Source organism: Prunus mume, linkage group LG2 (assembly GCF_029339155.1).
Source record: "Prunus mume cultivar Tortuosa linkage group LG2, ASM2933915v1, whole genome shotgun sequence".
NCBI lineage: Eukaryota > Viridiplantae > Streptophyta > Magnoliopsida > Rosales > Rosaceae > Prunus > Prunus mume.
The window spans coordinates 32039044-32065756 of record NC_142699.1 but is presented as its reverse complement, the minus strand read 5'-3'; the positions used below and the strand labels follow the sequence as shown (position 1 = coordinate 32065756).

Genomic DNA, 26713 nt, shown 5'->3' with positions numbered 1-26713 from the left:
CGAGTCAGTTAATTTAGGAGGTTTAGTTTGATTAGGGTCATAGTTCAAGGAGAAAAACGGCTGAAAAAATCCTTTAATTAATTACTGCACTTCAAAGGATGACCAAATGCAAACCAAATAGTAAGACACACCTCTTTTGGAAACTTATTTTTCATTCACTATAGAAATTAAATAATATTTAATAATATATAATTTCCAACACCATAAAGCATTGATATTTGTTTCATCTTCACACATATGAGGTAGTCTTGATATTTTCCTATAAACTTGTCACCTTGAAACCCTAATTGGGTAGGCCTGCAGCCAGCCTTGCTCTCAAGTCTTTTCTCAAGATTTTGCCAGAAGGTGCTATGGGTATTTTGTCTGTGAAGAAAACCCGACCAATTCTCTTATAGAACACCACCTGCACATATAACACGTAACAATCACAAAAAAATTACTTAAAAAATTCATAACTTGTAAGAAAGTATATGTGCACACATAGGATCGCCTAGAATTTTCAGCTTGAATTCTGTCTCATCGTAAAAGAGAACTAAAGTTCGAATCTCCTTCATAATGTTAAAAGAAATCGAGTTTGAATCTCTCCTCCTCCTTCGTTGATTAAGATAAAGATTGATCGTTCATAAAATCTAATAATAAATAAATAAATAAATTGAAGAAAATATTCAAGGTTATCTATCTAATTTTTTTTAATTGATAAAATGGGGGGGACAAGCCCCGAAAAACCAGAAGCCCTAACCAATACAAATTAAAAGGCAAGGTTATCTATCTAATATTTCGGTGATAGAGAAACCTAAAAACGGATAGGCATGCATTTATCTAAAAGTCAATTTCCATAATAATTTTCACTATTAGAAGAATCGACTAATGACATTTTTTTTTGGGTCTCAAACCAGCTGGACAGTTGACAATGCCAACATTATGCCACGTGTGTTCTTGGGGCATACCTAATAATATCTAAATTGCCCTACCTTCTCCAATTAGCTAGCCAATGAAAATTAAGCAAAATAGGTTATTAGTTCAAGCAACATGTATTATGTGGTATTCGTTTGCAATGTCTAATGTGATTGAATAAAAAAGGGTACCTGTTTTGAGATGTATTGCTTGATGTCCTCTTCGGAGATCTTGGAACCGTTTGATCTTACAACAAATGCAACAGGAATTTCTCCTGCAGCTTCATCTTTCATACTGAAACCAACACATATTAAACAAGTCATTAAAATTTTACATTGTTCACGATTGGTCTACCTAATGACCCAAAAACTATTTGCATCACAAATCTGAAATTATATATACGCCTATGGGAAAAACCACAAAAATTCCCAAGTAAATTTTGTAGCTCACAAGTTCGAATTCTCCGTCTACCCATCTCCGAAGTTTCAATTCCCCACCCTTTATTAAATGCGTGCCCTACTCCAACTAAAAATCTTGAGCCCCCATGATACAAACAAGTCTTATCTCTTTACAATGACAATAATACGGTGATAGTACTATTTTGCTATTCTTGGCCAATAACACTACACGCATGATAATACTTCCACATGATATAACATTATTGGTCAGGTTGCAATTAGGGTCCAAATCTGCTTTGGGAGCTGCCGGCTAATAAAAGTACAGACATGGTCCACTAACAAAAAGCATGAAGTTTTATCTAACATATAGAATGTGGTAGCGTGTAGGTAGGGTAACTTACGGTACAACAGCAGCATCTGAGATGTTGGGGTGGGCAATCAACATGGCTTCAAGCTCAGCGGGGGCCACTTGGAAACCTTTGTATTTGATGAGTTCCTTTAACCGATCAACGATGAAGAGCTCATCATCATCATCGATGTAGCCTATATCACCTGTGTGCAACCAGCCCTCTTTATCTATGGTTCTCTCTGTGGCCTCAGGGTCATTAAGGTAACCTGCATCACAAATAAGCCCCAAGCTATGCTAAGTTTATTTGAAAATTAACTTTTGGGTGAACAAAATTTAACCACAAAAAAAAAAAAAAGTCAAATCATTTTGGATAAGTACTCATCATCATACACTTTCTGTGGTCCTCAAGCAAGTGCTGTAGTTATAATACATGTGATTTGAAGACCCAGAAGCTCAGTAGCCATGTGATTGGAAAATTATTGGTTACTTTAAGATTAAGAGACCGCTCAACTACATCTCCTACTCAAATGAATTGATGTGTACTATATTGTTAGGCATTCATGTTTATTTTACTTAGAATTTAGGAAGTAATGAATTGAGAAAGTAAGAAATATGAGAGAGAATGAACGATTACGGGATCAACTACCTACCTAATTAATCTAATTTCTAATTTTTCATAAATTGAACTATGAATTCTAATATGAAATTCGCTTACTTTTTTATTTCGTATATTTTTGTAAATGTATGAGAAGTCAGAAATCGAAATCATTTTAATATTGATGCATTAATAAAAGCAAAAACAATATACTCAAATAAATAAACATATTAGAAAAATGTTTGACATACAATTTACCACCTAATTCTTTTTGTAAATGATAAATAAAAATGCATTGGGTCATGTCGAAAATGTGGGTCGTTTAGTAAATAATCAAGTGTTGGCAAGGACCACAGACTCGGTCAAGTCTTTGCAAGGCCCATTCACCAGTGGTTTCGTCCACCCAAACACAACCAATATATTCCCTTTCACCAGTAATTTGGTCTACCCAGAAAAGAAATTCTTAGCAACTTGTTTATGTGCATTTGTACACTTCTTTTTCTCCAATTTTGCAAGTTGACTTTTAAATCAAATATCAGATTACTCAGTCATACATTCTAGATTTAAATTGATTAATTAACTGACAGCTGGTTTCTTATTTTATTTGTGAAACAAATATTTTATATACACGTTAACCTCGCAAAGCACAACCGCGTGCATGAAGAGACAGATAGATGCATGAAAGGCAGCAAAATTTAAGAAGAAAATTAACTAATATCAGATCTATAATCCGTGCTTAGCTCTTGTCCTAAAAATTTAAGAAAATTAATTTTTAATTACATGTAATTGTCTACGGTTTACCTTTCATGATTTGGCTGCCTCTGATGCAAATCTCCCCAGATTGATTTCGGGGAAGCGAAGCACCAGTGTCAGGGTCCACGATCTTCATCTCAGCATTTCTTACGACGGTCCCGCATGCACCTGATTTTATCTCAAATGGTTCCTTTGCAAATGCTAAGCACATTGACAGCACGGGTCCCGCCTCTGTCATTCCATACCCCTAATATAAATTTGGACATTACAAAACGTTATTTCATATTTTGTAGGATCGTTGTCTAAATTCAATTGTACTTTTGCTAAGACATTGTTTGGAGTTGACAACTAAAAACATCTATTTGGGAGTATTTTTAACAATGCCAAAATCACTTTTTGATAAGAGAAAACGTTTTATAAGACTGGGCCCTCAAGGGTCATACGTAATCAACAGGGAACATTCAAAGTACACATTTTAATCCAAATTAACACTCAACGTGCTTGACTAAATCCAACTCAACAATACCATTAGTTCTACTCAAACCGTCTTTGTTAAATGAACCATATTATATGACACGTAATATAATTAATTACCAACTTATCACAAAATTGATGTAACAAGTGTAATAACCAGATTGTCACATAATTAATATGGTCTAAAACCGTTTTGCCTCTAGCGTTATTCAGTAAATTAAAACAATATGTTATTTCTCTAGCATTGCTTTCAAAGAGTTATAACACAAGAAACAGTCGTTTGCGTTCATAAATGATTGTCAATTGTTGATGCATTGTAAGTAAGTTTCATCATCGGCCGACCAACACCCATGTCTTACTCTCACTATAAAAAATAGGCCCCACCCAAATGGACAATGGTGTCACCAACTAAAAGTTTGCAAAACATGATTGAGGATATCATATGGGATCTCCAACCACATAGGGAGCTATGACAAATCAGCAAGAAAAAAATTGATATTACCTGTCCAAGTTTGGCATTAGGCAGCTTAGTCCTCACAGCATCCTCAAGTTCCTTCCCCATCGGCGCCGCCCCGGACATCACCATCCGTATCGAGGACAAGTCATACCGATGCAAGTCCGGGCTCTTGGCAATAGTCAAAACGATCGGAGGCACAAAAGGCGCAATGGTCACCTTACATCTCTCCACAAGCTCCAACAGCTTGCCAATCTCAAACTTCTGCATGATCAAAATCGCCGCCCCAACTCTGAGTCCGCAAAGGAACACCGAGTTGAGGGAGTAGATATGGAACAGAGGAAGCACACAGAGGATCACGTCCTCCTCATGAAAATACAAATTTGGGTTCTCCCCATCCACTTGTTGCGCCACGCTGGTCACCAGCACCTTGTGCGTCAACAAAACTCCTTTCGGGAGCCCCGTGGTCCCGGAAGAATACGGCAGCGCAACGACGTCGTCCGGGTTTATTTTCACCGCCGGGATTTCATTCTCGTCCGCTGTGGTCAGCTCCGAGAAATGATGAACCGACACGTCGTCGGCTGGTGACTCATCAACAACCATGATCTTGACGTCATTTTTTATGGCGAAGTCTTTGACTTTGTCGACGTAAGCTGATTGCGTTATGATGAGCTTCGTGGTCGAGGCCTTTGCCTGCTTGACTACCTCGGCGGGCGTGTAGAACGGGTTCGCGGTGGTTACCGCCGCCCCGATGCGCGAAGCCCCGAGGAATGCCAAGGCGAATTCGGGGCAGTTCTGGAGGAGGAGCATGACGACGTCGTGCTGGTGAATGCCGAGCTTGTCGAGCCCCGCCGCGACTTTGCGTGAAGTGAGCTCGACGTCGGCGTAGGTGTAGGTCTCGCCGGTGTTGCCGTTAATGAGGCAGGGGCGGTCTTTGAACTGGGAGATGTTTTCGAAGCAGTAGGTGTGGAGAGGGAGGTGGTTGGGGATGTAAATATCGGGGAGTTTGGACCGGAAAATGAACTGGTGATCATTTGGGTGATCCATTGGGGTGTGTTTGGGTGGAGGGAAAGTGAGGGAAAATGAGAGAGAAAATAGGAGGTGGGGAGTGGGTTGGGTTTAGCTGGATTTCTTGCACGAGACCTTCTCCCTGGTTTTTTTTGGTTTGGGTTTTGGTTGAAGTAATATACAAGTAGGTGATGGGGGAAAAATTGAACTGGACTTGTTTGGTATTATTAAATTTCTCAGGGACAGAACTTGTCCAATAACGTCTCAATGCATTAACAAATTAACTCTTTCAATTAACTGGTTGTCACCAAAGTATTTCACAGCACCAATCAGCATAACCCACGTACACACTTCTCGTCTCTTTAGCGCATGTATTTACACGTGGAGGAGAGGCATTCGCTCTCAAGGAAGGTTATTGTGGTTTTGGTTGTGGGGGATGGGCATTGTAATGACAATTGGGGTTGGTGAGGGATGTTTGGAAAGGAAAGTGGATTAAAACAAAATGGATTGGTTTATGTGGGCCACACGTTAGAGCTTAAGCCACCAATCGGCTGCCACGTCGGAGGGTTCACCTAACGCCGAGTCCTTTACTCGTCCCTTGGTAGGTCAATTTAGTAAACGACACCATTCACCTACTACAACCGCTTATCATATCCACGGATGAAAGGCGCGTAAAATGACGTCGTCATAGGTCACTCGCTCACTTGCCGGCTCATATACGGCTCGCTGGCTCAAATTCCACATTTTCCTTTTCTTTTTCTTTTTTTTTCTTTTCCATTTTTGTGTATTTCCTTTTTATCAATTTGTCTCCGCATTCAAAGAATAATACAATTGGGAGTTGGCGGAGGATTTGGAAGGCCTTTTAATTGGCCATGCCTTTTATATTTGGTTACCAAACATTAGGCTTGACAATTTCAAAGTCGAAATATAAAGAGGGGAGCAACCAACCATTTATGCTTCTTTTCTGAAAACACGTCTCCACACAAGTAAGCTTACATGAGCATTTTGGCTAGTTATGGCAAAAAATCATTACAAATATATATATATTTTTTTTTGGCTTTTGTGAATTCTAATGCCTTTTTCCGCACAAAACATGAAATGTCTATGTATGAAATAATGTTTTCATTGTCGTTATGCATGGATTGATTTCTCAAAATTTCACTCCCCGATTCTATTTTCTCACTCATCTTATTTTTAAAATTTTAAAGATAAATTTATCCTTTTATAAAATGACTTCTAAGGATTTAGGAAAAAAACCTCAACTCACGTAACCAATCTATTCTATTGTTTGACCCAAAAAAAAAAACATACAACCCCTCAGTTGCTAAAAAATTTATCCTATCTGTCAAACACAACTTGATCATCTTCATATCTCAACTATTAAATGATTAACAAAGATAATTTGTTTAAATTAATAATTAAAGGGTATTTTAAGAATAATAGTGTGGGTGGAAAGATAAGATTGTGTTTTTTCAAATTTACAAAGAGGGTGAAAGATAAGGTGATTAGGAAAATAGAATAAGGGTGTAAAAACAGCACTGAAAACTTTATAGTCCTCAACATGTAAAATAACAAGTATATCTTTTTTTATTTATCTTATCAATAAAATATTATCGCTCTTTTATATAATATATATATGTAAAAATCTACTATACATAATACATGGAGTGTAGAACCTACAATATACATGTACAGAGGGTCCCAAAAACTTGGACTTCAACTTAAAAACCTCCAATAAAAGTTAGAACTTCCCTTTAATTAATTATTCACTGATCCACATCCCTCAACAGTTGATTTGCAATATAAGTTTAATACGAGAGTACGATGCTCTAGTTTGTTAATTTGGAGGTATTAATCTAAAATAATTAAGGATTAAAAGCCTGCATAAATCCCTACCTCAGTGTTAAACAAACCACCTTACAAAAAAAAAAGTGTTAAACAAACCAACACATGCATCTCGCGTCTGACATTTTTTATTTTATTTGTTAGAAGCTTCTCTGAATACCTCTTCAATATTAATTATCGAAATTAACCAATCCTCTAAAGCTAGCTTAGGCACCAATCAGCTTAATTAGCCAAGCAAAATTAAAAATAAATTAAAAATAAACAAAACATGGTCTGACATAAAGCACATCCTTATCAGCATCCCAGAAGTGTAGGACCAAAAAACCATGCAACTAACTCGGGTTGCAATCTCACCTACCACCTCTTGCATTTTCGTGAAGACATTTTCTTTCTTATTATTTATTTGACACTTGGAATTTGATGTTTCCTACAAATACAAGGTTGGTGAAGAAAACATATTACTCTCTCGGTTATGACCCTTTTCTCCAACTTTGTGCAGTTATAAACTTGTCAATCTCCTCTCAAGAAAGAAATTGTCAATCATCTCCTCTATGATCACGATGATATTTGCTTTTAAAAGATAGACTTTATTATGAGTGAATGACTTAACTTTCCTGTCATTAGTTAAATATTAATTTGTTTAAAGACAGAGTTTATGAAATCCGAACTTATTGAGACCACTAATCTGTAAATCAAATATCTTTTTCCATTAATCTAGACCTCATTGACAACTATTCCATTTTTATACACATTCACTTTAAAATACTATTACGAGAAGATTTGTAGACTTGGCAATCATATTTTTGTTTAACCGAATAAGAAATCAAACTTTATCTTCCTACATGATGAGGACAATGGGTGTACCAACTTTTGTTCTTGGACCATGGCTAAAAGTGACCATAACTTGCCTAAATCACAAGCCGAAAATCGGCCAAACTTTAAGCAATAAAATCAGTTTTAAAACGTAGAAATCAATCCTAAACAACCCAACCATCAACTAGAACACATTGAGATGATGAAAAAGCATATCTAGATCGAAGAAATTGGTGGCCGAAATGGCCGGAACGAACGTCGGAAGTTTTGGGTAAACATTGGTCAATCTTTCGTAATTTCCGGCGAATGGCGGCAGCTGCTGCGGTGGTTGAGGGGTGGGACAGGAAGAGGAAGTCGAGTTTGATGATTTGGTACCGGTCCAGCAGGATTTGGTGGCCGAACGTGGCAGTGATAGCCCAAAAAGGGGATGGATGAATAGTAACAGGGGGGCTGTTTCTTGCGAAGGAAGAGGGAGAGAGAGGGGAGAGAGAATTTCAAGTTTTTACAAATCCATTTTCTCAATATTTACGGTTTTGCCACTATGCTTCTTTTGATTGTAATTTTTTCATTACAACTCCGATTCAAGCCCACTACGTGTCTACATACTCATATCGATATGCTCTACGCAACGGTGCTACTCAAATTCCCAAATTCTTTCCCGAACAAAAAGTAAACTATGAATCCATTAAAATATTCTCAGGATAAAATTATCTTTTACTTGAATATTTTGATAATTAAATAATAATTTAGAATCGGGTTATTACATTCTATGTAATTTTAATGATCAATTCTTTGCTATGGTTTGTTCAATTGAATTTGTAGTGTTTCCTCAACGATTGATTGATGGTTGTTTGATAATTTTATTCATCCACGTTTTTAGGGGAATTGTTTCTTGATAATTTGTTGTTGTAGGTGCATCATATACTTGAGCAGTTCTATATATGTCTTGCTTTCAACTGCTGCGCTTTTGCATTTAACCGTAGTCTGGTTGTGATGAAATAGGTAAGGCTTCCGCATAGTTATTCCAATATCATAGCTTTACATAATGAGTTCAGGGAAATTCGCGCGTGGGGACAAAAAGGAGATCACGCTCGGCCGTAAAGTGTGAGACATGCTATCAAAACTGGGTCTGCTTTGTCCAAGTTGGCTTGGGCTATTCCCTCCTTATTCATATAGTTGTGAACTGTGACCAATGAGGTAAGTTTTTAATATGACACTAAAATCAAATAAATTGATCAAGATGTTTGTTAGAGCCTCAATGTTGAGGACATTCACATATATTTCAACTGAGATGCAGCAGGTTTCATTATTTGGACCTTCAGTGGGAGAGTGTTGTGTTTAGACTTGTTGTGTTTGAGATTGTGATGTATAACAAGCTTCAGCCCAAGTGGGAGAATGTTGGAAAAACTAAGTTGGGCTTTGCTTATCATATGTGTCACGGACCTAACAATGACTCAGTCTAGATAGAGTCCAATATACTTGATTGAAGGATATCATAATTATATGGACCTTCAGAGTCCTTATGAGGTGTGGAGAAGAATTATATGTAACGAGAATGCTATTGGTGTGGTATCCTAAGTTATCATGCATTGTCATGTCGGAAAATAGTATTGTTATGTTGGAAAGTTAAAGCACATGGTACTAGGTGATTGGTTCTAGATAACATTACAATAGTATCCACAGTATAGATAAATTTTTCTAGAGGCATTCTCCTAGTAATTTTTCCTGTTTTCTTATCTCTAAAAATTAAAGGGCTTCTTAGATCTAAGTTCAAAATGATTAATTATCATTGAGTTTAGTCTCGGATTTTTTGTTTCAGATGTAGGAATTTGAATCTATCAACTTTTCTAAAAATTAAAAGATTGGTATGAATATTTCCATGCCTATACGCCTGAATTTTGTCTGCGTCAAAAGAGTGGCTTCTTTCTTTTTTTGGACTGAATACGTTGAACACTGTTTCTTGCAAAGCTTTCTTACCCGCGAGTTATATTGTAAAGTTGCCACGAATGATATTTCTAGAAACCCAAAGTGGTACAAGAAATTAAGGTGCGCTTTCATCTGCCATTCTTTGACTCCTCTTAACATTGACATGTGCTCAAACTTAGCAACCAAGTTTCCATCATTATCTAGCTAACTCATAAATTGACCGCGAGGCTTACTTTTGCTTATGGACTTTCATTTTCATGAAAAGGGCTCTTGATGCTGGCATTGCTATTTGGTCAAGCAGTAAACCCTTAATTAATTATTAATTTGTCAACCTTAAAAAGTACCTCAGGGTCTCAACCAATCCATTTACCAAAGGCTATAGAGAGTGTCTTGTTAGTAAAACAAAACAATACAAAGCAATTTGTTTGAGTTTACTCCATAATATAATTTCATAATCCGAACTGTCAATATTTATGTCATCATTCCAAGGTCATTCCTACTAAATTTCGTTGTGAATATTCACTTATTTATCAAAAACATTGTGTTTGTCTATTTGTATGGTCAAAGTTAAATAACTAAACGTTCTTTGATTTGAAGGAGCTCTTGCGATGATGTTTTTTCAATAATGACCTAAAAAGTAAAAAGTTCGAAACATATAAGATTTAAAATAAGTGGGTTTGTGCCATATTAGCGCTTGAGGGCTGTTTCCCAGAGCCTTGCCTTGGATTGGATTCTCCCAAATTTTATTCATGTATCACAAACTTATTAAGCCAAAACCTTGGATTGTTTACCAGGTCAAATCTCAACTAACTAGTTTAATGGATTTGGTACTAGGATAGAACCATAGTATGAAATATCTAGGATATTTCAGTTTTTTCGAATAACGGATATTTCGGAACATATCCATGTTCATATCGTATAAATATCAACAATATCGATGGTAATATGGAAAAATATCGATGTCGATAATTTCGCTCATACTTCAGCAGTATTTTGTCAAAATATCGGTGTAATATCGCTAAAATATCGAAAATATCTATGTAAAGGAAAAAAAAAAAGGAAAAAGAAGGAAAAAAGGTAGGAAAAAAAAACACAAAAGGGATTTGAACCCCTCCCATTTCACTCATCCAATAACTTAACCACCATATATCACTTATGTTTTAGTGATAATATGCTAAAATATTTATATTTATATGGGTGACATGTTAACAATTACATGCAAAATTATTTTGGGGATTTATCATTTGATGAATACTCTTCACAATACACTTACTCCACACATAGAGATAATGAAGATAGTGAAAAATTTGAACCTCATAGGAACTCTACGTGGTACTAAGTCACTCATGTATCTTACCATGCAATGTATAAAGTGTAAAATATTGTAATAAATTATTATATATAAATGATTATGGTGTGTTTAATCTTTTTTTCATTAATTACTACATATTTTCTACACTCACAATATTTGTCAGCTCGTTGTATAATCAACTTAAATAAGTTAAATCCATCATGTAATGCATTTTCTTCTTCTTTTTTTTTTTTTTGATAAACTAATAGATAATTAACTAAATAAACATTCTCCAAAGTTTCAATAAAAATTTCCAAGTTTTTCTTACAATTTCTGTGGTTTTTATTCAATTTTTATCGATATAGATAATATCCCGATATTTCCATCAAAATTTCCATTTTTTTGGATTACCGATACTTCCGATATCATTGATATTTTAGACCTTGGTTAGAACTTCATGCATAATTAAGATATGTTTGAATACTCAATTACTACTAACTAACATGCAAAGGCATGGCCATGAAAGTGATGAGATACATCAATTACTACTAACTAACATGCAACTTGCTATTATATAACTATTTTAAGCAAAACCTGGCCAGCCAACTTGAACCCATTTTTTTTTTTTTCAATGAACAAAAGTTTGGAGGGCGGAAAGGCAACTTCGTGATATAATAATCATGCACATTCCTTTTCTTGCTCACAAAGTATTTTTTATAAATTAATTATTACAAATTTATAAATAAACCCAATCCTAAATATGTATTTATAAAAAAACCCAAACACTATTTAAACATAGAAACACACCCAAAATCAACAATTGTATATTTTTTTGGGTGTGTTTATAAATAGGTTTTGAGTGTGTGTAATGATGGGTTTTGGGTGTGTTTATAAAGTGTTTTGGGTGTTGTGTTTTTTTATAATTTCAGCCCCCATTTTGGATGTTTTAGTGAAACTCCCATTAATTATTGACCTTAATTCTTGCTAGCTAGATGACTTAGCACGACAATTATGTAATCACTTACGTTTTATCACAAAAGCATATAATTACTATATATAATGAAGGCAACCACTCAATCATGTAGGGTAATTAACAGACCTTCAACAACAAGTTCTTGACTTAGTTACTTTGATGATGTCCCTGTCTATATTTAAAGGGTATATGTTAAAGTTTTTGCCGAATTTCGTTTTAATAATTAACATGTTATCAATTTGGATAATTTATTTGACAAAAAGTTCCCAAGATAAATAAAGAAAATTTATAATATGAAAGAATAACATGCTAGATTGTTTGACAAAATAAAAGTTTCTCAACATTTACTACGCATAAAATTCTGAAAATGCTAATAATTTCTCGCTTTCTGATGATTTCGGTTTGATTTTGGGCATAACTTAGACTCTTTCGCAGAAAAAAACATATAATCAATTCAATGGAAAGTACTGTGATACAAACCAACAAAGGTAGCGGACAAAACTAAAGCGTACAAAGGAATAAACTTTTCTTGACCAAGCTCTTGATCCTCTGACAAATTATTTCCAACTGCCATCTAATTAACACGTTCTTCCATTTCTCTACGCATCATTTACCAATACCAAGAAACTTCCTACTGCGCCGACATACAGACATATATATACCATTTGCCAATTTCAACTTCTTAACACATCATTCACATTCATTAAACATTCTCACCAAATAACATGGGCATGGACAAGTGGTCTTTACTAAGCCGCCTAAGGAACGCCGTGAAGAAGGTGAGCTTCCTACTACATCTCAACGTCAACCGCTGGCGAATCGCTTCGATGATCGGCCGTACTGCTTCGGGCAACCACCGGTTGAAGAGCTTCAACGACCGCCCGGGGCTGCCGGCGGCGTGTGCTGATGATGAGACCAGCTCCGAGGATTCGGGGTCTTCTAGGGGACATCTTCAGAGGACTATAAGCTATCCCTCGGATCAAGATGATATTGATCAAAGAGCTGAGATGTTCATAGCTAATTTCCGCCGCCAACTTCAGATGGAAAGACAGATTTCGTTAGAGCTTCGTTATTGCAGAGGAAATAGTTTCGACTTGAAGTCTCCTTGATCAGTTTTGATTGGTGATGATGGAGCTAGCCTGTGATATTTTTTTTCTAATGGTCAATCTCCATTGGAAATCTGAAGATCCTCGGAGGGTTTTGTTTTGTTTTCTTCTTCTTCTTACTTTCCCTTTTTCTTTTGGGTTTTTTTTTTTGGGTTGGTCGAACCTTTTTCTTTTGGTTTTGTCAGGCTTTGTTTGATTGCCGATATGACAAATTGCCAACATTTTTTTAATACTTGGGCATGCTTAATTTTCCTTTATGTAAATGTTATTCTTTGGACTTTGGAGAAATTTTCCAAGTTATTCTTTTGGGAAAAACGCTGTGGGATTGTTTTGGTAAATGTCATTTTCTTTTGGCTGGATTTGTTGTGCCAAATATTAATTAACTTGTAAAAGATTGTTACAAAATAATAAAGGAGAAAGTTATATGCAAGGAAAATATTGGCCGATATACCGATATATATATGTATTTTCAACTATCACACACACGATCTGAGGTAAAGCTATATATATTCCCAGTATCGATGATATATCCCCGATAAGTGCGATACCCGATATTTTGCCGATATTCCCGATACCCATAACAGAACCAAAAAAAAATTCAGAAGTTTTGAAGACAATTGAAGCAAATTGAAACCCAAAAATAACTAATCCTTGCTCAGAACCCTATAATTTATTAATATGAAGAATCTATGCACAGTCCACTGCCCACATACCTTCAATCCATCTAAAGAGGACATGGCGATCAGTTTTGGATCTATGAGCATAGGAACTAAACCTAGTACTAACTCAAATGAATCTTATGATGGCTATGGTTATGTCATGTCTGATTATAGTGGAATTAGTTATGGAGCTCAAGATGATAAAACATATTATGGACCTACTAGTTGGTTAATCCTAACTATCCCATATATGAGAGGACAATAGGGATCTCAAGAGAGACCCATGTTCAAACATGGCTTATAAACTACTCTGGTTACATGACTTGGTATGACTATTGTATGAATCTAGGTGGTTGTTCCTCATTATTTGAACCTCATAGGAGCTCTTCATTTATGTAGATGGACACTTATCTAAATTGTAATCCAATGTTTAAACAAACTATGGATTTGTGCATGATTTATTCATTCTAATTAACATTTTATTTCAAACTTTTCATTAACGCGCATTATATTTCATCATATGTATATCTTATTATTAGTAAATTTTGAGTTTTATTTGTTCAATACATTCTTTGATAATGTACATAATATCTATGAAAGTTTTACACCAAAATTATGTGTTTCAATGCCTATATCTGTCATTTTTGTTGATTTTTTCCCCGATACCTAAAACGATAACGATATATCCCCCGAAATATCCATAAATTGGAAGCCCGATATTATCTGTACGGCCGATATTTTAATCCTATATGAGGCATTTTGGCACAAATTTGAAGTTGAGGAGCATTTTGGCTTGGAGGACATTGCTAAATTTTGCCTCAATATCTGAAACTAATTGTCATTATTTCTTCATCTCCCTTATGCCTCCATCCTTTTTCGGAAAGTGATGATTAATTAGATATATTAAGGCTGACCTGTAAATAAAAGAGGTCAAACCAAATCAATAAAAAAAGTGTTAACAAATAAACAGCCAGTCTAACCAAAACAGATTATAGTTGAACAGCTTAACCAACGCCATTTATTAAAGTATCAGATCTACTATCCAACGGTTGAGATTTAGCTTGATGATCTTAGTGATTACTATTCTCTTCAGCTCCTTAAGTTGGAGTGCAACTCTCATGCAACAGAGATAGCACTCTAAGCAGAATGGAACATAATATTAGAGCTGGGTTTGTACTTAATTCACACTTTAGTCCTTTATTAATTCACAAAATGGATGATGTACCATAACGCCACTTCCGTTAGAGTTGTTGGTCTTGTCATCAAATCTATTAAAATTTTTGTGTAAAGGTGTGAGTCAATAATGCAATAGGCTATGAAGTGAAGCGAAACGAAGGCCTTGCAATCGAACAGACAATGTTGGGTGGGTTTGAGGTGCTCAACGGCTGTGGATGGTGGATAGGGGCCGGGGCTGTTGGAGGAGGGTGGAATTGTTTTTTTGCTCATTAGAAAGAATGACGAAGCATGATAATTGATTGGCTAAATCTTAGTCTAAAACATGTAACTTTGGAATCCACCAGGAAGATACGAGGAAACCTCAAGGTTTATTGATAAAATTGGAATAACAAAACGTAACCCTAACCACGAGTAAAGTATGTTTAAATACTCCTAGAAACTTTAGAAATAACAAAGGAATTAAAATAGAAAAATAACAACGTTTTCAAAAACTGTAAAAACTTTAAAATTGAATTTCGGGCTATTAAATGATCACGGATGCCAAAAAAAACTCATACATCATGGTATAACAATGTGTTTTATTGGTGACATCATTCTCTTCAAATCGATGGGTCATGGGCCCGATTCTGAGCTGGGAGCCCAAATCTGCAGTTTACCCAATTTGCCTTTGTATGCGCGTCGCTCCAGCTCCTCTTTAATTGCTTCCGCCATCTGTTCTACATCAAAGAAGGTGAAAATATTGCTTTGCCTTTAAATTTTATAGAAAATGTAACACCATAACCAATGACATACCTACAGAGACCCAAGGAGGTGCAGCTAAACCTTGAGGTGATGGAAAGTTCCCCCTTCCCTAAGTCTGTTGTGCACTCTACCTGTTCGACAAAAGGTCTACTTTCCTTGCGCCCTTTGTTGTGCAGTTGCATTGCGCGCTTGTGTGTGTATATATATATATATATATTAATTCCTTGCCAAAACAACGTCATTTTGGACCAATAAAAAGAAGAAGAAGAAAACTTTGTGTGCTATAGATTGAAAAGGAGGGAATCTCCTTAAGGAGATTTTTATTATTTATTTTTAAATGAACCATCTTAAGGAGATGTTGCTTTTTTATTTTAAAAAAAAAAATTTCCTTTTCGATTACGTCCCCACCCACCAATCCAATCCAAGTCCTTATAAAAAGATCATCAAATTCATAAATTTTATTTACGTCTCCACCACCAAGTCTTTTTTTTTTTTTTTTCTTGTTTTCTTTCTTCCTTTTTTTTTTTTTTGAGAGAACTCCAGTCTTCTATAAAAACAGATTCATCAATCAAGTTTTGTGCCGAGAAAGAAAATATTATATCGATCAAGCTTTCAAAGTAAGTTCATCAAAATGCTGATGTCTTTTTTTCTTCTTCAGTAACCGTCCCGTCAATTTCATTTTTCTTGTAATAATATTTGGCCTTTCAAATATGTGGTAGTAAAAAAAATTATTATAAAGCTTTTAATCTTTCAAAATTGCACCTCCACTAAAAAAGTTCTGGGGCCGCCACTGGCCATAACCAATGGTGCTAACAGTAGTGGAGTTGAGAGACTAAATCTAGCCCTTTTGTGAATTAAATAACTAAAATGCAAACTGGGTACAAGTTGAGGGACTATTCCTCCTAAAACGCCTTTGTAAGAATATTAACTAGTTGAGAAGTGGAATGAACAAACTGAACTATAAGAGACCATTTCTCTTGCACATTAATTGGAAGCTGTAGAGCTTCTTATTCAAGTGTAACTGATTCTCTGCACTTTTCATCATGTATTTGTGTTTTAATTTTTGCTGCAACACCTTAGCTAATGTCTCTCACATCACAAAGTACTTCTAGGATTTAAAGAGACATAATCGAATGGTAAAGAATGCCCACAAATTTACTTTTTTCCAAATTTGACTTTAACAACTTCAGGTTTATCTCACAAATACTACGTACAAGTAGATATTGTTGAGCCAATACATCTTTAATTAACCTCACATCGCCACACCCTAGAAATGTTTGTTCCATTGAATTTTTCTACTTCAAACTATGCATTATGCATAGTAGTTCTTATAACTTCCGTGCTTCCAAAATGGTTCCCGTCTGGCCCTCAGACATCTTTAACAATGTGGCTCTGAATTTCCCAAACGTTAGCAACAAATTATAAACATATAAAAGTACCAACAATATTTAAAGCAGTTGAAATTGTATAGACAACATGAAAGCTTCAAACTGAATCTACCCAAAATAAATCGTAATTTTCATTTTGAAAATCCAATACGAATGCAAAAGCTTCAGTCAAAGAGTTAAAAGATATTAAAGCTAGCAATACGGGAAGAAAACAACTTTAACATACAAAGGCTTTAGACACCTTAGCTAATGTTGGAATTTTAAAAGGTTTTAAAAATTTAACCGTTTTATTTATTTAATTATTTTGGCTTTTTTTTATTTTATTTATTGTGGGGGTTATAAACATTTAATATTCAGGCTTAATTTTTTGGTTGGTGAACTTTTATAGTTGGTGAATGTTACATGTTTTGGATGCCTATAAAAGGCCACTCCTCCTTCACATTTGATAGACATACAAGAAACACAATACACTATCAGAATATCACATACCACAATCACCACCACAAACTAATTCTTTCCTTTTCTACTTTTACATATATTCTTTACTTTATATTATTATTATTTTGGGCAATGGTTATGTGACTTGGATACCTATATATGTTTATGAACGTGCTCATAGCGGATCTTAAGTTTGTGTACAAGGGGTCGTATCTTGGAGTCTTGTAGACCATCAGTACCTGCACGTAGGGAGGCTACAAAGGCTTTAGGACAGCGTCTTTGACGTGCTTCACCATACCAAACTCACCTTCTTACCTATTATTTATTTTCCTTTTATTTCCCATTATTTTGTTTTCTTCAATTTTATTATACCTTCAAAGCTTTTCTATTTGTTTATATGTTATTTATAATATAAATATTTTGTATTTGGCTTTACGGAAAGAGGGAAACTATTATTTTTCACAACATTATTGTGCCACAAAACACCAAACTTTAAGGCAACAATCTAAGATAACCTACGAATCAATTGCAAAAAACTTACGCCTAGTAATCTTCAATTGAAATATTAAGAGATATAAAACTAGTTAGGTGGATTGTTGATGGGTGAAAGGGAGGTGCTGCGAAAGACGAGAGGAAGCATCATTATCAAAATCAAAGGTGCTGCTAGTTCTTTATGTGAGACTAAGATGGGTGTACAAGTCCTTGTAGAGGCTTCGACCAAACAAAAGGTCCTACTGGAAACTTCGACCCGAAAAAAGGTCCTTCTGGATGTTCTTAAATGAAGCATGCATCTGTTTGAGTCCTTGCAAGTCAAGATCCTGAAGAGGAGCCTTTTGATCTTGATCTTTTGTCTGCCTCTAGTCCTCTTGTCTTCCATAGCTGGCCAAGGTTTTCAATAAATGGAAAAACTCAAGGCAACCAAAAGAAAGGTTGTGGACAAGAAACTAGGGATTTTCTAGGCTGAGCTAGTGAGAGATTAGCTTTCTGGGTTTACTTGTTGCAGATATTCATGTAGAAGAAAGAAAGCCTTGTAAATTGAATTGTATCATGCCATATAGTATCTCTATAACTTGTCATTTCGATTTTATACAGTTAAATGTAAGGACAACCAATTTTTTTTTTTTTGGCAATTACATCCACATCAGTTCGTTCGTTTTCAGTCCCATATTATGTGTGCTATTAATTACTCTCTAATAAACGTGTCGTGTTTAAGTTGTCAATTCGTGACTCCTTTGATAAACAGGTCGAGTAGACGTGGGCTTAGCTAAGTTGGCTAAAGCGGATGTGCTCCTTGTGGAGCTTTTTCGTTCCAGCAGCTACGATGGGCCTGGGTTGTCGTAAGGAGCAAATGGGTGAAATTGCCCCTTGAATATGAGTTCAAGAATCAAACCCCAAGAGTGTTTTGAAAGGCTAGCGAGTCTTAGGAAGCACCTTGGTCTTCTTCACCAATGAAACCAACAGTTGCTTAGAGATAAATATTATGGCTTGGCATGAGAAACTTGTGGCATGAGAGCTTAGCATTCATGAGTTTAGCATGAGGGATAGAATACTTGGGTTTCCTATGAGAAACAAGGGTTTGAAGGCAGGGGGAAGGGATTTTAATGGGATTCGTTGAGGGGAGAGAGAGAGAGAGAGAGAGAGATGAGAAGTGGGTGTTTTGAGCAATTTTCTGGCAACCTGACAAAAGCTTGGTTAAACTCTAGAATGGCTTGCCATAAGAGAAAATGAGAGAAGATAAAGGAATAGGGCTCGAAATTGCAGAGGTTTAAGGGATGAGAGATGAAGCTTGCTCTCTGGATATGGGTTGCTTGCCTTTTTTTGAGTTGTTTTGCTGGGTAGAAGGTACCTCCTTTTTATAGGCGCTGGAAGCTCTTTCTTCCTAAGAAAACCCTAGTTGGTTCTCTCCAATTTTGCCAAGTCTTCTCCGTCATTTCATTTCTCTTCCTTTGATTCAACCTCTTTTTATGAAATCTCCCTCAATCCAAATACATAAAGACAAGATTTTTGGGAGCTCTAGAGTTTTCCGCAGTTGTCCCTTGGCAATCTCCTATATTTGGCTACCATATCTCATTCTTTCCTCATTTATTTCATGGCACAAGAGCCGGTAGGAGAAATGAGTGGGTAATGGCACTGGTCTAGAGATGTTTTGCTCAAGTATCTTTTGGTTTTTTGGATGTCTTATGTTGGGATTTGTCTTTGGCCATGTGCTGGAGATTCCCCTCAGCCTGCATACATAGGTAACCTTTGGCTTTTGTTGTTGTTTTGTCTCCATCCATATGCTGGAGACTTTCATATATTTTATAGGTCATTTGGGCCATTCTAAGGTGATGGGTTAACCCATTAAGGGAATGGGCTAATTTTCCTAGAGTATTGGGCTAATATTCCTGAAGTATTGGGCTATTTTCTTTGTTTTATGCTTACGCACATATTTGGGCTCAAGAAATGGGCTTGAGTTTTGGGCGTCCCAAGCAGCCTAAAACTTCCATTTCTCGGCTCATCGACGGGCCTTATGAAAACTCGTAACCATCCATACAACCGCTCAGCAAGCCCCAGGCATTTGCGTGGCTTAGGCCCACTTAAGTTTGTAGCATGACGTGTTGTTTATTTGCTTGGCGTGGTACGTGTGCAAACGCATATGATGAACTCTTGCGTACCCAAGTTGGGTTTCTTCCCAAGTTAGGTGTCGTACCGACTAGAAATATATTTTGGCCAAGCCTTGAATTTTTTGGGCCTCAACACTCCCCACTCTGCACCCAAATTCGAATCCCCTCTTCGTAATTCAAATTAGATTAGAATATATAGAATATTGCTTGTATAGAAAAGATTAAATAAAAAACAAGTCTTATTCAGGTTGGAGATTTCGAACCTGTTTAATAGCTCTACATGGCCCATTGCTACCCCTATTTGGAATTATAATTAAGAACAATTCATTTTCGTTACTATGAACTTGTTTAGAGGCTCTAATTATATATTAGATGTTCAATCATGAAATTTTAACACTCAATGCTCAATGTATCTGTTCAAAAATGACATTTAAGGATGATAATATTTTATGGATGAAGAGGAGTAAAACCAAGTACAAAAATCGGTCTAGTTGTCCTAAAGGATTAGGCGAGCCTCTCTACAATGGGATTTAGGTCCCAAATCTCTCCCAACGCCTGTCTAAGGCCAGACCAAATCTCTCCCAACGCAAGTCATTGCTTCTTGGTTCAAGACCATCAACCAATAGTATTATCTTTGGAAGGTATGTCTGAATAAGTCCAAATCAACGGATAAACATATACTTTATTAATCGATAGAACATGTACTTTGTAACACCACGGGTTATAATCTTAAATAACTAGAAGCGAAAAATTCTCTCATGAGAATAACAAATAAAAAGAACAATGAGCAGTTTAATGGGATTGGGAATTAGGATTGGATCCTACTGTTGCATGGAAGGGTAGTGCTGCAGAAGAAGAAGCAATGCCATTATCAAAGTTGTTGCTACCACTCCCATATCTGAGCCTGAGATGGGTGCACACATGATTTACCAATCCTTTAAAGGACTCATGAATTTTCTTGACACCTTGCGAGTCCCGATTATGAAGAGCAGTCTCCCACCAAGCACTGTTGTTCCCCACTTCCCTTTTCTCCTACCAACTGTTGCAGCACCTTGCTCCGCTCTTTCACAGCCTCAAGCTGCCCTACCACTCATTATGGTTCTCGTCGCTCATAGACTCTTGCCTGCCGGTACACCTCCAGAATGCCATGAGAGATCCTCTCATCGCGATTTTGATCGCAACAGCATTTAGAAATCGGTTCGCCACATACTCAATAGCAGGGCTACCATACGAATAAGGTTTTCCTTTTGGGGAAAACACTACAACGCCAACTTCTGCACCGCATAGAGCCGCTAACTCACTAGCCTTCTTGTATATTCCGGATCTCCGTTTTGAAAAAGTAATAAGTCGATCATCTTCATTTTCTATCTTCTTGATATCGATCTTTTGCCTGCCTCTGGTTCTCTTGCCTTCCATAGCTGATAGCTGGCCAATGTTTTCTCTTAATGGACAAACAAAGGAGAGATTAGCCTCCTAGGTCTACTTGTTTGGTTTTTTTATTTTGCCTTGGTTGCTGTTGTTTACATAGAGAGAAAATCCTTGGCAATTAAATGGTATTAGGTCATATTAGCTCTATATAAGTTGTCATTTTCCCAATATACACACTCGAGATAAGAGGAACAAATTGTTTTTTGGTTGGAATTTTACTTTTTCTGTGAATTCACCACTATAAATTATTTATTTTCTTTCCTTCTTTCTTTCATTTGCCCAACATGTCTTATAGTGCATCGTATTCGGTCCATATATAACTTCTATATATAAATTGTCTTTCCCATTTTGCACGATCAAATCTAAGAACAAATTTTTTTTGGTTCACACCTTATTTTTCTGTTAAACTTTATAAATGATTTCTGGTATTTACTTTTCCTTCTCTTAAAATGAACGTTAATCCCTTGGGCTATCAGATACTACACACACACACACACTGATGGTGCTGCGTCCTGATGGCTTTAGTTTTAGCGTTTTTATTTTTTGCATTAATTGGGCCACTCCTACTATCACGTGCACTTGGGGTGAGCAACTTTTTTTTTTTTTTTTTTAATAATATATATTTTTTTATAATTTATAAAGAAAAGATTTCATTCATAATTTAAAAAAGACATACAAAGACTGGTACGAATACAGTAGCTTTATTAAAACATTCTTAGAAAAACCACATGGGACAAATCCCAGGTAGGAAAGAATGCCACACATACCATGGACTCACACAATCCTAAGAGGTGACCCTCGAGCCACGAGAGGCAATAGAGCTAGATAATGTACCTACAACCTGTAAAAGAGACACACCCCCAACATGGTAGGAGGTGCGTGAGAAGGTACCTTCCTAAAAGGAATATCCCTTGTAAGAGGTCCTAAATCCGACACAGGCAGAGTTGGTGTAGGTGGTACCAAAGGAGAAACATCATCCCCGATGACAATGTGATAAAGTATGAGACGATATCACAGTATTAAATATCGATATTATCGCGATAATTTCGTGGACGATAATAGAAAAATGTTGAAAAGTCTCCATATTGTGCACAGAGGGATTCGAACCCCTCCTTTCTTATCAGCCACAACGCCTTATCCAAGGCAATCTGCGGCTTTATCCAAGCAAACATTCGGCTGAGTTTGTGTTTTTATCTTCAGCTTGTAATATTTATAAGGTCTTTAAAAATGTTCGCAAGCTAATATTATCTAAGTTAAATTTTCCATATTAAAAAAATTCCCTAAGAATAAATTTAAGCATATATTTAATGTATTTATTATTTTAGAATGGACTAGTAATTTGTTGTTGTTATATATTATGGAGTTTTAATATTGTTCATTATATGTGATACTAAGTTTGAATTTTAATAGGAATTCTTTCTATGTGGTACTAAGTTACTCATGCATTTTATCTTTGTTTTTATGGTTAAGCTCATATATTTTATCATATGTATCAAGTGTAATATATTCAAGTAAATTATTATAACTAAAAAATTATGGTGCGTTTAATTTTCTTTCACTAATTTACTACATATTTTCTAAAGTCACAGTGTTTGTCAGGTCACTACATAATCAACTTAAATCACTCAAACCCATCATGCCATGCATTTCCTTCCAATTTTTTGTGATAAAATAATAGACAATTAACTAAGTAAACATCCTCTAAAGTTTCAATAAAAATTTCCAAGTTTTTCTCATATTTTCTATGATTTTTATTCAATTTTTATCGATATCAATATATCCGTGTTTTTGGACCACCGATATTTCCGAAACTCCCGATATTTTAGACCTTGGGCGAGCTAAAGTTTGCAAACTCACCCCTATCACGAGAGCGAGAGCGCAAGAACGATCAATAGGACTACCTTGAGCACCCGAACCATCCTGTGAAAAAGTGCCATAGCTTCTGAAAGAAGGGGAAAAGTTGAGGATCGATGACCCAAAGAGCCAATAGGTTTATCCCATAAATTAGTAGTACCTTCCAAATCAACAAATACAGAGGTCAACTGATCACACAAAATCGGAGTGAAAGGCCCATGTGTAGTTTTATATTTCTTGAAGCACATGTGGGTGGAATGGCCCAATCGCCTAGAGGCAAAGCAGTAATCAAGAATATACTCATATTTGAATTCCACCATCTTCTCCCTTACCTCCGGAAAAGTGACCAACGTTTGATGAAGAAGAGGTATGGTGACACCAAAACGCAGAAAGATGCGAACAAAGTGACCTACACAATCGGACCCATCGCGATTATCCACTCCAATAACATCCCCCAACAGAACACCAATGGCCTGAGCAACTACAATCGTCATACAGAACCCTCGAACACCATGTAATTTGACCCAAAAGGTGCTATGCGTCCAAGACATAGAATGCACATTACCATCATGTGGGAGTTCAGCCAACAAGACCGAGGACCGTTGATACACCCATGGCTCCATTTCAATGACCATTTTCTGATCCCGACCATTTACAAAGTGCATCCAGAATCTATTGGACCATCACTGTTGACAAAATAATCCACAAGGACCGTGGCCACATGGCTATAGATAAGGCCAATAAAACTATCAGAGATATCTGAATAGCCAATAACACCACTAGCCTATTCAAGCAGGTTAAGGACCAACCAACTCCGAAAGAAGCACTCAATTTAATCAACAAAATCATCCTGATCATGATCTGGAAGGGACATGACAGTAAAATAGGAAGTCATAGAGGGTCACCACAAGCGAAACAAAACAAGTGAAAGAGGCCAACCCCAAGTGGTTGCAAAGCTCAATAACCCAAGCTCACTCACCAGTGCCAATAAGATCCAAACAACCTCACAACCACAAACCGAAGACAAAACCAAACTAACAGGAAACAAAACACTTAGAGAAAATGACCTAAGATGACGTTGGAAAAGAAAAAGAAAACAAAACCCGAGTGGCTCCAAAGCCCTACCGCAAAGAATGGCGCACGAAGAGAGAGATATCACCACACACACCCAGTCACCAAAGTAAGATCTGAAGACACCAACAACCTATGCTAACGAGGAACCAAGAGCCAAAGACGATCGGAGAACCGTAGTAGACGTTGAGAGCGGAGGGAAGAGAGAGCTAAAACCTTAGCGGCCCAAAGCCTTAGGCATGGAAAGGTTTTTTACTCCACGTCTCTGGGTGAGCAACTCTTATTAATTGGATTACTGCTTATAATTGTTGGTTTAAAATTTTGTTCGACTCATTTTACCAATTTAAAAACGATTAAAAAAAAAAACAAAAGAAAACAAGTCTTGATGCGACAAGCCAAGGGATTAGGTGCCAACTAGATCTCTCTTGGGATGTGTGATTTTTTTGGGCTTGCCAACACGTTTGACCACGGTAGCCATGTGTGTGAATGAGTTTGATGTATAGTTTGTAATTGCGCTTGACCTTAACTTTTAAGACCGAGCGATCATGGTCGAGAAAAGAAGACCTCTCGGTCGTTGGTTCTTTTAGCTTGGCAACAAGGCTTTTATATATCGTTTAGCTTAGTGTCCTCGAGCTCGACAACTAGACGACAATCTCACAAATAAACTTGAATAATTGAGAATATTTGTGAAAGTATAGATTAAATGGTGCTCAAAATTAAACTATGAATTAGATCAAAGAAAAACTTTTTTGATATACTCGATGAACAGTTAAAATGGATGGTGCTCAAAAAATTTGATAAACAAATAACTTGTTGATATGATTACATGAAAATTATAAGAAAATAAAAGTAAAGTTGAGAGTGCATTTGAGCAGCGTTTCGACTTGTTTTTTGAGTTGTGTCTTTGATTTTGAAACTACTCCTATTTAGAGCAACTCCAACAAGGCCCTTTTGCCTCGGGCTGGGGGATTTTTTTCACCAAAAATGGGTTCCATGGAGAGCCCAGCAGGGGGAGGTGTGGGACCCACTAACTCGGGTTGGCTCAAGCGCTTCACCGGTGAGGGTCCAAAACGAGTGGCGCGTCGGCGCTACTGACACATAAAGACCGCTATAGTACCCCCGATTTGATTTTTTTCTGTTGCCACGTGGCGTCCGTCTGGCCTCCGATCCGATTTTTTCCTCCAATCCAACGACATCCAATTTTTTGCAATAAAATCGAAAAAAATTCGGAAATTTTTTTAAAAATTTCCAAAATTAATGAATTTTTTTTCTATAAATACCAGCATTTTTTTTAAAATTTATCTGAAATTTGAAATTGAAATTTTATCCGATTATGAGATATGAATAGTATTGACACGTAGGAACCTGAAAATATTATCCAAATTAATTATTGTGGTAAAAAAAACAGTTGTGAACAAAATAAAAAAATGAATAGTAATTGCCATTTGCCATGTCAACGGGTAGAAACGGAAAATACTATTTGTAAGGGCAACTACTATTCAAGTGAATAGTAGTTGTCCTAACTCCGCCCTTTCCATGACTAAGTACAAATAGGTGGAGTTGCTCTTATAGAGGGAAGATGCCGCCCAAGTAAGCTTGTCTCTAGACATCTCACCGCCCAAAATGCATTGCATGTCTGACATGACCTGGTGGCTTCCCCCTCAATCACTAGTCCAAAAATTCCTATTGCCAAGGCCAACCAATGCCTTAGTCGTGTCATCACTTGGTTCTCGGTTTGGGCCCAAATGCCCAACTGAAGTTCTGGCTTGCCACGGTCTGGGGCCTATTCTTTCGTAAATGAGCCATCTTCAAGAAGTGAACTTTACAAAAACTAATTTAATTTAAACGGCTAGCCCCGTATTTGACTTTAAAATAAGGCCCTCTAATTTATCCCAAAACAGGGCCCACTAAGGGTTGCAAAAAAACTGGTTTCAAACAACAGTTTTATTACAATGAATACACACTTAACTGCCCATAACTTTGGTTGGAATGGGAGTGTGAGACAAGGACAGTGAGTTTTGTGAATAATTGAACTCTAATTGACGGGTGAAAGTCTTGGGAGCTGCAGTTATAAGTTTCTGAAATATTTATACCCTTTAAAAAAAGGTATTATTCATTTATCCTATAAGGCCTCTATTATTAAATAAAGACCGATTTTTAAAATAAAGACGTACTTTTTAGTGATTGGACCATTATACTCAAGCTCAATTTATCACGCATGGCATGCAGTGATTGATGGGAATAGCAAAACAGTGCTACTCCTGTTTATATAAGTTTTTTTGCCTCAATGAAAAGATGTGGTATAGACAAATGAAAAGATCTGGTCCTTCATGTTTTTTTGAAAAAGAGATTCTTTGTTGTTAAGAGATTCCTGTTCTCTTATATCTATATCATATTCTCTATGGTGTGAGCTTCTTCTTCTATTAAATTATCCCATTATGAATTGAAAAGGAGATTTTTTGTTGTTAAGAGATTC

The 26713-nt window shown here is 36.4% G+C and overlaps 2 protein-coding genes across 2 annotated transcripts; one reads left to right on the top strand and one right to left on the bottom strand.

Annotated features, from left to right (window-relative positions):
• Positions 1 to 134: 134 nt before the first annotated feature.
• LOC103323519 (4-coumarate--CoA ligase CCL1-like) lies at positions 135 to 5085 on the bottom strand. Its single transcript, XM_089045930.1, has 5 exons — positions 3966 to 5085; positions 3038 to 3236; positions 1694 to 1907; positions 1086 to 1188; positions 135 to 403 (listed from the first exon to the last, which is right to left on the bottom strand). The coding sequence occupies exons 1-5, from the start codon at positions 4962 to 4964 to the stop codon at positions 284 to 286; spliced, it is 1635 nt and encodes a 544-aa protein (XP_088902056.1). The 5' UTR covers positions 4965 to 5085; the 3' UTR covers positions 135 to 283.
• A 7250-nt stretch (positions 5086 to 12335) lies between these two features.
• Positions 12336 to 13327, top strand: LOC103323489 (cotton fiber protein). The gene has a single exon (XM_008225487.2). The coding sequence runs from the start codon at positions 12499 to 12501 to the stop codon at positions 12880 to 12882; it is 384 nt and encodes a 127-aa protein (XP_008223709.1). The 5' UTR covers positions 12336 to 12498; the 3' UTR covers positions 12883 to 13327.
• The last annotated feature ends 13386 nt before the right edge of the window (positions 13328 to 26713 follow it).